The 12,239-nt window shown below is 38.0% G+C and overlaps 1 protein-coding gene across 1 annotated transcript in view; it reads right to left on the bottom strand.

Moving 5' to 3' along the window:
* Positions 1-12,239, bottom strand: part of LOC150092832 (F-box only protein 47-like) — a 188,610-nt gene that overhangs the window by 120,961 nt on the left and 55,410 nt on the right. Inside the window, exon 3 of the mRNA XM_090414293.1 lies at positions 11,986-12,162. Coding sequence (XP_090270419.1) covers positions 11,986-12,162 — 177 coding nt within the window. The remainder of the gene's footprint in view (positions 1-11,985; positions 12,163-12,239) is intronic.

Below are 12,239 nucleotides of genomic sequence, written 5' to 3' on the forward strand. Positions count from 1 at the left end.
AAGAAAACAACTGAAATAATCAAATCCGTCCACACATGGCCTGAAGAAACAACAAAAAAATTAATAACTTCAGTAAACCCAGAATTTATGGCCTGCCAAAAATACACAAACCAGGCACACCGCTTCGTCCAATTGTTGAAGGAATTGACAGCCCTAATTATCACTTAGCCAAAAAATTAGCTGCCACACTCAAGGAATTGGTAGGTTAGTCCCCTTCCTAGATAAAAAATACACATTTCTTTAATAAAATTAAAAACATTACACTCAACAACCAAGATTTATTAGTCAGCTTTGACATAACTTCCCTTTTCACCAATGTCCCAATCAATGACACGATCTTGCTCCTACAGAACATATTTCCACATGACATCATGGCTCTCTTTGGCCACGTACTCCGCTCCGGATATTTCGTGTGGCAAAACAATTTTTACCTTCAAAAAGAAGGTACAGCCATGGGCTCACGACTTTCTCCCCCAATAGCTAACTTTTATATGGAAGACTTTGAGCAACGTGCTCTAGAAACAGTATGTCTAAAGCCCAAAATTTGGCTCAGATACATCGATGATATTTTCGTCATTTGGCCCCATGGCCGTGAAGCTCTAAATACTTTCCTTAGCCACCTAAACAAACAAGGCAAACATATTCAATTCACCATTGAAATGGAAAAAACAACTCTCTTCCTTTCCTAGACACACTTGTCACACGTTTTCCCTCTGGCTGTCTCTCCTTCTCAGTTTACCACAAACCTACACACACAGGCCAATACATACACAAAAATTCTTACCACCAGCCAACACAAAAACTAGGTGTCATAAGCACCCTTAAACACGGAGCCCTAACTATTTGTTCTAATGAACAGGTTCTAAACCAGGAATACAAGATCATCTACCAAACATTTATCAAAAATGGATACAATAAAAAAACTATTCATAAGATCCTCCATAAAGATACCAGTAAGAACAAAAAAAGATTTCAAGAATGCTATTGCCATTCCTTATGTTAGAGGCATTTCTGAAAAAATAGACAGAACACTTTGCAAATACAACATTAAAACCACCTTTAAACCCCCAAATAAGTTAAGACACCTACTCAGTTCTTCTAAAGATCCTCTTCCACACCTAGCCCACCCAGGGGTATACAAAATGCAATGCACATGCAACATACCATACATAGGAGAAACAGAGCGAACTATCCCAGTCAGACAAGATGAACACAAACGACACATTAAATACCTCCATTTTGGTAAAACCGGCCTTTCTGACCACGCACTCCAAACATACCACAGAATTGATTGGAAAAATACCAAGTCCCTACACCGCACCAAATCCTGGTTTGAGAGAAAATTTAAAGAGTCGTGTGAAATGCTCAAACACAACCCAAATCTCAATAAAAACGATGGCCTAACCATTTCAAGAATGTGGAGGACCCATCTACAACCTGTATAACAACCTAAACTAGCCATAGAAAAATCCCACTACAAGAAGACAACCTGATGAAGTGTTTGTAACATTCAACAGCAACTGAAAGAAATCATATTATAACAATCAGAACTATCCAGAAGAGTATTAATACATGAGGACTTTAGCTGTTTATTGTAAGTTGTATTTATTTATTTATTATTATTATTTTTTAATTTAATTTTTTTTTAATTTTAATTTTTTATTTATTTTTTATTTTATTTTTTTATTTATTTTTTATCACTAGAGGTCAGGCTAGGGAAAAGGATTAACTAACTATGTAGATTTAGTTTACCAGTATACAGGGCATGAGCATGTAGCTTGGTTCCATATACACTTGTATTCTTCTGATGATGACCTCGATACAGGGGTCGAAACGTCAAGTTTTATTTTATTAGTAATTAATAAAATAATCTGTTCAACACATGTGTTTTTGTGTCCCTAAATTTACAGATATGATTGAGACATAAGTTAGTCAGTGGTTATTATCAGGTTGGCATGGAAGAGATTTTTCATAGAATGGGAGAAAGGGGGGGGTAGATCAAGAGGCCATCACTGAAAACTGTATAAGGAGGGTGTGAGCAGAGGAGTGAGAAGTGGATTCTTTGCATGGAGAGTGGTTGGTGAGTGGATTCTTTGCATTGAGTGTGTTGATGAGTGGAACGCATTGCCTGAGTGTGTTGTAAATGTAAGACACAATCAGTTTAAGGCACAGTTGCAGTGTGATAGTGTGTATCTCTCACGATGAGTCTCTGACTCCATGGATGTCAGATTTTAATAATAAATAAGCTAGCTAGCTAACACCTTTTATTCCCTTATAGGGAGTATGCAAAGCCATTAAACCCTATCTAGCTTTTGGAGACTGACTGAGCAGTTCAATCTCCACAGTAGCCAATCAGAGATAGCTGGTCCATGTCTATCAATAATTATAGGTGGCCATCGAAGAAAGGCTTAGAAAAAGTTCCTCCTGTCAGCGACTAGACTTGAACTCTAAATCTATCTTCTGGTGGCCTAGCACAGAGGATGCAAGTGCTACTTCCACTGAGCTACGCAGGCCTTTGTTAATAATAATAATAATAATAATAAATACATCGATAAAACTTCATCAGTGGTTACTAATTTCATATAGTCCTATTTTTTTTTAAGTTCTGTTTGTTGTCTGGGAGTCACTGGATCATTATCAAATGAAATTTCTACTTTGGTATCCAATATGTGGATTAATTCTGCTTGAACAATTGTTGAGAGAGTTTTGATTCCCAAGAAGTTTTGGAAAATTTCCTTTTATTCCAAGTTTTTGCATGCAATAAAAATACAAAAGGTGGATATGTTCAAGGAGTGGTATGAGACTTTGTGTTGTCTAGTGTTGATCTTCCACAAAGAGTCTTATGAATCCATAAAAGTTAGGAAAAAAATAATAATATCACAAAATCTTGGGAATTCTCCAGATTTAGCTGAGAATCCTCTTCAAAATTATCTTATTTAACCTTCTTATCCTTGAAATACATTTACACATTGCTTCTACTAGACAGTTCTTGAATAGCAGCCAACAGCACTGATCTGCTTTCCTTATTTTCTAATTCCTTTTCCATTTCAACTACAAGCTCTCTCCGGAGCTTTTCATAAATCTCAGCCTTGTAGTTCCATAGGTATCCTTTCTTCACAAAAGTCTTTCTGTAGCTGGCAATCCAAGTAATCACTTCGTGGTCACTTTCACCAACTGGAAGAAAATTTGACCCCTCTTTTCTAATGACATCCTCTAATGAGGTGATCAAATCTAAGATCCTCAATCCTCCATGCCCTCTGTCATATATACTGTCTGAGGTAGTTTTTTCCTCAAAAACTAGAGAAATTCGTTTTCTGTATTTTCAGAAAGCTATCTCGTCTTCCCAATTTATATTACCAGAATAAAAATCACTCGTTCCATCTGCTCAAATTCCATCTGTTCCTATTGACAAATTCTTATCTAGGTTATGCAACAGCTCTTCAGTCTCATTTTCGTGCACCTCCAGCTCTTTGTCCAATGTAGCAGTAGCACCATGTTACATACACCTGGTTGATATATCTTAGGCAAAGTGGGCACTCATTAATTGAACAATCTCATTAGCTTCTGACACTAGAATACCATTTGCAGTCAGTAAAGTTATTCTTCCACATTCATTCTTTCTTTTGCTTGTGGCAAAATGATAAAATTCTTTTGGATTGCCTTTAGCCTGCATAACCAATTTCTTTTCTGGTCACTGTCACCAATTGGATGGTGATTGGACACCTCATTTATAATTACATCCTCTGATGAGATGATCAAATCCAAGACCCTCAATCCTCATGTGCCCTCTGTTACTATCTGATAATTGTGTCTCAAAACTGAAGAAACTCATTTTCTTTGCTTACAGTTGCTATCTCATCTTTCCAGTCTATAATGCCATAATTAAAATCACCCATAATGATCATTCTTAATTGCTTGACTAATTTGATTATACATTTTATAGTCACTACCATCCACATTACCAGATCAATAACAACATCCAATCAAGTATTTCATTCTATTCACCTCTATCTTACACCATACTGCCTCAAAGCCACTGGCACTATTTCTCTCTTGTCACAAAACACGTCATACCCTTCCATCTCTATTCCTGTCAGGATGTCGTCCTCATTCAGCCATCTCTCACTTATTCCAACAATTTTTAGGTGAACAGACTCAATTAATGTAACCCTTTCATATGCTTTGTTTCTTACACTTCTAGCATAGCATTTGTATACCAACACAGCAGCTCATTCCTGGATCTATAGCTAGTTCCACTGATACCACTCATTCGACATAATTTCTCCATGCTCAACTCAAACAATTTTGCTTTCTCCTTATGCATTTCAGACCCTCTTCAAATCCAACTGTTTCCTCTTTATCTCAGGTCATCCCCTTCCTTTCCTGTCCACACATGCATTCACATCCTCTTGGAAGATCTGCCTTTCTCATGCTGTGTTCCCCTGTCCACCCCGAGTCTCCCCTTTCCCCTGTCTGTCTTGCACATCCCATTTTCTCATTCTCTGTACTCATGCCACTCACCTCTTCATTCATGACTACCTTTTCAATCTCTCCTGTCTTACTCCCCTGCTCTTCCACATAGCTTCCCACATGATCTGATTCATTCTCTATACTCACTTCTCTACCTCCCAGCAGCAGTCTCTCCAAGCGACTCATACCAAAACCACTTAAATGCAGTCCATCACTCTTATACAGTTCACTTCATTCTTCAAGCTCATATATAAGTTCACTTCATCCTTCAAGCTTATATATAAGTTCACTTCATCCTTCATTCTACACATTAACAAACTGCACACATTTCCACTAACATATCATTCATAATCCTAGCTCTTTGCCTCATTTCACCACTGTCATACCTAGGCAACACGTATATCACCTTTCCTATCACACTATTCTCTTTTATACATCTAAGCAACCTCGTGATATCCAATCTGACATGTTCTTTGTTCGCAGTCAAGTCACTTGTACCTATTAAAACTACCAACTCTTTTGCTCACTTACTCCTCTTATCCAATGCCTGAATCACACTGCTCATTCTACCTCTAGTAAAACATACCTTGTGCATCCTCTTGTCCAGCACACCATTAATAATTGCATCACTATATAACACCACTCACAGGTCTTTCATTACATCTTTTATACCAACATTATTTGTTTTCATCATTTTCACTCTCCCATACATTTCCCAAATTTTCTTAACTTCATTCCGCATCCATTTCATCTCTTGCCTCATCTTCATCAATTCAACTTTCGAATCTTGCATCACAGTTTCACTTTCATTCATCCTTTTGAGTTTTTGTACTTTTGAACCTTGTGTGAAACTGTCACTCTCATTCATTCTTTCGAGCTTTTGATGATTGCATCACACTTCCGCTTTCATCCATTCTTTCAATTTCATTGCCTTCTGCCACATTCACATCACTTTCATCTTTCTTACTATTGATCAAGTTTTTCAGATTGCTCGTTCTCTTTTTCAAAACTTTTTTAACATTTTTTCACTGTACACTGTCCTTCTCTGTCAGATGAGCACTCATTCTCCTTGCATCATTCTTGCTACTAACACTTTCTGCTATAAACATATTTGCACTCATCAAGTCCTCATTCAGCTCACACTTTGATACATCCTCCTTCCATCAGCCTTAAATATCCACAATTTATCAATGTAATCAAACGAGTACACCTCACATTTCACGAAATGGCTGAAGTCAAAGCAGGAAATTATGACCAATTGAGGAGAATACTGAGTTCAGTGGAATGGGATCGGTTACTGGATGGAAAGAATATCGAGAGTGCATTGGAAGCATTTAAACAACACTTGAATGATGCGATATCAGAATGTGTCCCGAGAGTTTGAAGAATAAATAGAGTAGGAGTCAAATGGATGTGTAATCTTATTAGGCAAGAGATTTGTAAGAAAAGGACAATGTGGAAGGAATACTGTGTACATAAGGATGATGTCCATTATGAAAATTATAAGCAGCAGCTAGAACAGTCACAACTGTTGTATGGAAAGCAAAGTCTGAGTATGAAAAGAAACTGGCTCTGCATGCTAAAGACAACCCACAAGAATTCTATTGATATGCTGCAAGTAAAAGAAAGAATGAATATGAAAGAATAACTCTTCTAAATCCTGATGGTGTGAGGGTTACAGATGCAGAAGAAATTGTTTAGTTAATGAGTGCCCATTTTGTTAAAAGCTATCAACCTGGTGTACACAATATTGAGCTCACTGTTACCTCTTCACTAGATGAAGAAACGCAGGTGTATGAGGATGAGGTATTAGAGCTGTTGCACAAATTGAGTAATAATTCAGCAATAGGGACCGATGGGATATCAGCATATGTGCTAAAAGAGTGTTCAGCTGAACTTGAACTGGCCATTCCTTTGACCATGATTAATATGAATCGCAGAATAGGGAAGATTACGCACTAATGGAAGGAATGTATGGTAATTCCATTGCACAAGGGTGGTACAAAGACTGATGTATCCAACTATCGACCAATTAGCATCTCAGGAGTGGTGGTGAAGATTTTGGAAAAATTGGTTAGGGCTTGCATTCAGAAAAGTAGTTTACTAAGGGAAATGGGTTTACTATGGGAAGGTCATGTTTTAGCAACTTGCTCATATTCTATAACAATGTTACCATTGAACTAGACAACGGGAATGGATACACCATGATACTTTTGGATTTTGCTAAAATTTTTGACAGAATATAGCATGGCAGACTGCTGCATAATTGGGGAAAATGGGCCTAGGTTAAAGAATATTAGCATGGATAAGAGGATGGCTGAATGATAGATATCACAAAAGTGGTATATGGGTGGATGTGAGTGTGCAAGATTTAAGGTAACTAGTGGTGTACCACAAGGATCAGTGCTTGGTCCACTGTTATTCAATCTGTACATTCATGATATTGGGAAGGATTTGACAATCGACATGCTGTCATTTGCTATATTTGCTGATGATGCAAAGATAGGTAGGATTATCAGGAATGCTGCTGATATGCAGTACTTGCAAAATGATTTGAATAGGCTGGAATTGTGTGTGTGGGAAAATGGGTATCGGTTCAATATCAGTAAATGTAAAGTCATTCATTTCGGCTAGATTAGATATCCAATGGTGTATTATATTCCTGGGATTAGGCTAGGGATCTTGAAGTGTTATTATTATTATTATTATTATTATTATTTCGGGCGACTCCAGGAGTCCTTAGACTCATCAAAGGAGGCCCAAACATCATGTCCACACAACTATGCAATTACATTCTCACAGTATCTATCATACCTTGCCTTGAACTTGTTCACCGTCATAGCACCCACAACAGACTCTGGCAGCTTATTCCACTCATTTACCACTCTAAAAGTAAAGAACCCAGCTCTAACACCCCTGCTAACCACGCTCTTGCCCAGCTTCCATAAGTGTCCCCTAGTTCTCCTACCACCAGTCCTGATCTCAAAAATATCCTCTGAATTAATCCTATAGAATCCCTTTAGCAATTTGAATGTCTCAATTATATCTCCCCTTTTCCTCCTATCAACTAGTTTCTGCAACCCACAAATCTTCAACCTGTTCTCATATGGTTCATTCCATAGACCTGTTATCATCTTAGTCACTTGCCTCTGGATCCTCTCCACCTCCTCCCCATCAAGAAGGAACCGAGATGACCAAATCTGGGCACAGTAGTCGAGATGAGGTCTTATCAAGGTCCGGTACAGAGGTACAATAACTTGCTTGTCTCTGCTCGTCAAGGTATTTTTCAACAACCAAGTGAGTTGATGAGCTGATCTAGCTACTTTTGCAATGTGCCCCCTAAACTTCGTCTCCCTATCCACGAACACTCCCAAGTCCCTGGCCTCATCAATCTCTTGGAGTACAGTATCACCAATGTGGTATACTGCTGCTAATCTTTCCACCCCAAAATGCATAACCTTACATTTTGTCACATTAAATTGACATCCATTCTCCTTAGCCCAGAACTCCAATCTATCTAAGTCATCCTGCAAGACTTTGACATCTTCTGCATTCACAATTGCCCTACCCAACTTTGCATCATCAGCGAACAAATGAATTGTTCCACTTAGATCCTTCCCTATATCGTTAATGAACAGATTAAACAGCAGTGGTCCAAGAACAGAACCCTGTGGCACACCACTAGTCACAGGCCGTCTTTTGGACTCTACTCCTGAATAAACTACTCTTTGATATCTCTCCATCAACCAACCACCTATCCATCTCACCAACCCTATATCCATTCCCATATGTTGTAGTTTACGGATTAATATTCCATGTGGTATCCTGTCAAATGCCTTTGTCAGGTCCAGCAGTATCACTGTAAACCCATTTCCCTTATCCAGTTCAGCCGTCACCTTGTTATAAAACTTGAGCAAGTTACTGAAGCATGATCTACCCTTCACAAATCCATGCTGTCCCCTGTACAGTATCTCATTTTCATCAATCCATTCCTGTATTTTTCCCTTGACTACTTTCTCCAAGACCTTGACAACGACTCCTGATATGCTGATCGGTCGGTAATTTGCAACCGTAGTCTTGGATCCTCCTTTATGCAGTGAAACTATTTTCCCCTCTTTCCACACCTTCGGGACTAAACCAGACCTGAGATTCAGATTAAACAACATTGTCAAGGGCACTGATAATTCCTTAGCCGCTTCACGCAAGACCCGTGCCGGTATACCATCCAATCACACAGATGTGTTCACATTAAGGTTCTGTAATAGACTAGTCACCTCCACTTCATTCATCACTATTCCCATATAAACTAATGGTTCCTTTATTTTTTCAATGTCACCACCTGGATGATATGCTTTTACAAAGTGCGTGCTCAGTAACTCCACTATATCGACTGATTCAGTGACCTCCTTACCATCGTCATTCCTTAAAATCATTTTGCTGTGTACAGTTTTTTCTTACTTGCAGCATATTGAAAGAACTGTTTGGGATTCTCTTTTGCTTGCATAGCTAGTTTCCTTTCATAATCCGCTTTTGCTTTTTTACCACACTTGTTACCTTTCTGGCCTGCACTTTATACCGTTTGTGTGCCTGCAGGTCATCCCTTTCTTTAAATTCCCTCTACAGTTGTTTCTTTTTTTGCAGCTCAAGCTTAATGGTGTTATTCATCCATTTAACCCTTACTTGTTTTACTATTCGGACCCTAGGTATACAATCAGCCATAACCTCCTGTAAATGCTCCTTGACCACTTCCCATGCTCTATCGACGTCCAGCCCTTGCAGTTGTACATGCCATGGCACTGATCCAAGCAATCTCCTAAGCTTGTCATACTTGCCAGCACGGTAATTCCACATATACCCTGTCTTAATCGAAAATTCCACACCTTTAGCCACCTCCCAGGTCAAGACCTTATGATCACTCTCACCAATAGGTGGCAACATGGTCATATTCATTACAGTCAAATTCTCAGATGCTATTACCAGGTCAAGCACTCTCACACCCCTAGTATTTTCAATTACATGCTGTCTCAGATAGTTATCCCTTAATAATTGAATAAAATCCTTTTCCTTCTTCACATGTGTCCTCTCCTCCTTCCAATCAATGTTACCATAGTTGAAATCCCCCATAATAATTACCCTCCTTCCACTCATTTCATCAATTTCCCTATGCATACTATCTCCACCATCTATTCCATCACCTGGTCTATAGCAGCACCCAACTGTATATTTTATTCTGCCAGTCTCAATCTCACACCAAATAGCCTCAAATGAGCTCTTTTCACTATCCTGCGATACAACTTCAATTCTCCTTGGCTGCAGTTCATCAGCTATCATCAATAATACCCCTCCCCCCATTTTATTCTCTCTGTCCCTCCTAAACACACTATAACCTACACATTCCATCCCACTAACTATATCATCTTCCGTCAACCATGTTTCATTAATGTCAATAACCTGTGGCCAGGAAGAGCCAATCAAGGCCAAAAATTCTTCCTTCTTGTTCCTAATACTCCTGGCATTAGTATACATGAAATGCAGTGATCCCTTAGTCCCACCCCTATATTGATGCGATATTCTAAATGACCCATTCCCATTTTTTGTCCTTAGTGCTGGCTCGGGTACATTATATACATTCTTACACTCATCTGTCTCACTGATGTCTGCATATCCATTCCTCCCCCCTCCTTGGTAGTTCTAGTTTCCCTGGTTTTGCACATCCATTTTCACTTCATTCAGCAACACTCTTTCCAGTCTCCGCACACCAAGTCCATTCAAATGCAGGCCATCCATCTTGTATTAAGTCCTTTCGCCATTCAAACTCATTCCACACGTCCACGAATTCCACACTACACCATCTGCATAACCTGCGCATAATGTCATTTGCGATTATGGCCCTCCTTCTAAACTCCTCTCTGTCATACCGTGGCAACAGACTAACCATTCTAACTCTGTCACTCTTTTCTTTCGCTACCTTTAACAATACTTTCAAGTCCTTTCTCAAGTGTTAATGGATAGGAAGTTGAAGTTCAGGGGTCACGTGACAAAGATTACAAATACAACTCAAAAGATAATTGCAATGCTGAAATGAATGTTCACATGTAAAGATAAGGATGTTATTTTGCCTCTTTATAAGGCCTTGATAAGACCTCACTTGGACTATTGTGCGCAGATCTGGTCTCCTGGTTTCCGTTGTGATTCTGATATATTAGAGAGAGTACAAAGAATAGTGTTAAAAATGATCTCAGAATTGTGGAATTCTTCATACTCAGTATTCTGAGTATGAAGAATTTCTCCTGTCTGCTAGTGTCTGCAGTCTACAAATTCTAGTAGACTGTAGACACTAGCAGACGGAGAAAGAGGGGAGATATGATTGAGACCTACAAACTTCTGAAAGTGTCATACAAGATTTCAATTGATGAAAATTTTCAATTTATGGAGGGTGGGGAAAGGACAAGAGGGCATCCTTGGAAGCTGAGAATGAATGCCGATAGGAAGGGGGTGAGGGCTAGATTTTTCTCTCAGAGGGTGGTGAATGATTGGAATGGATTGCCATTAGATGTTGTGAGTGCAAGCAGTGTGAATGAATTCAAGAATAAGTATGATAGCTGGTGTGTGTAGTGTGTGGCCTCACTCAATGAGTCTCTGACTCCCTGGAGGTCTCTCTTAGTAATAATAATAATAATAATAAATTCCTGCATGGATAAAGCTGTGGCCATCTTTCCTTTGGGGGTTACTATGCTAAGCTCTAATATCAATGAATTTGTAAATAAATTTAAACAGAATATCCGACACACTAATAACAGTACAAGCGCACAACCTTTATAGCAACTCTTACTCATGAACACGCTTATATACTATTAATTATTTTTAAAAAAAAACTTATATTAAATCGGAATCCTCTTTACACACCACTACTTCTTTTGCCACACGAGCTTAAGGGACATACTATGTAGTAAAGATGATTATTAACTGCAGTAATGAGAAGGACACTTACAGACAGCACAACGGAAGTTGTTTTCTTCTTTAATCTATAAGGACTTCATCGGATCATCTCCAGATATATATACAGAGATGTTGGTGCTGTGATTTTTTTTTTTTTTTTAGGAAAAGGAGATAGTAAAGAAATAATAACAAAGATGATTTCATGATTATAAAATGGACTATAAGACTGAGAGAAGGTGGATTATTGGACTTATTTACCATACACTGTATGGTAAATAAGAATAAAAATAAGTTGCATTTTGGTGACAGAATTTTGGAACATTTGTTCCAAAATAATATTTCAGCAGTGAATAAATCTATGGATAAGCATAATAGGCAAAGTAATAGCTAGACTAAACATCTCACTGTGAGTCATATGAAATTCAAACAGGTTGAGGTGTATTAATAATAATAATAATAATAATAATAATAATAATAAAGATGTTATTTAACCAATAGCATATCATAAATAACCTGTTTATACTTGATGAATGAAACTTCCATTAAACATTCTGAATAGAAGCATTATATTCTTACCTAGCTTACAGAAATGCCTAACATTTTGCTCTTTATATGAAGATGTCAAAGATTCCTGGAAATTTTTTGGAAATGATCTTGGAATAAGTTTTTGCATTCCAAATGGCACATTCCAGTAATCTTCTATGCTGTTTCTTATTTCTTTGGAACATATTGATAAAATACTTAAGTCTTCCACTGAAATATATGAAGCATTAATTATTAAATATACAATCTAGAAATTATAGTTTTCAATTATAAGATATATAATAGTT

The sequence above is a fragment of the Typopeltis vanoorti genome, chromosome 25 (genome assembly GCF_054136105.1).
Source record: "Typopeltis vanoorti isolate ZY-2024b chromosome 25, IOZ_Tvanoo_1.0, whole genome shotgun sequence".
Classification (NCBI taxonomy): Eukaryota; Metazoa; Arthropoda; class Arachnida; order Uropygi; family Thelyphonidae; genus Typopeltis; species Typopeltis vanoorti.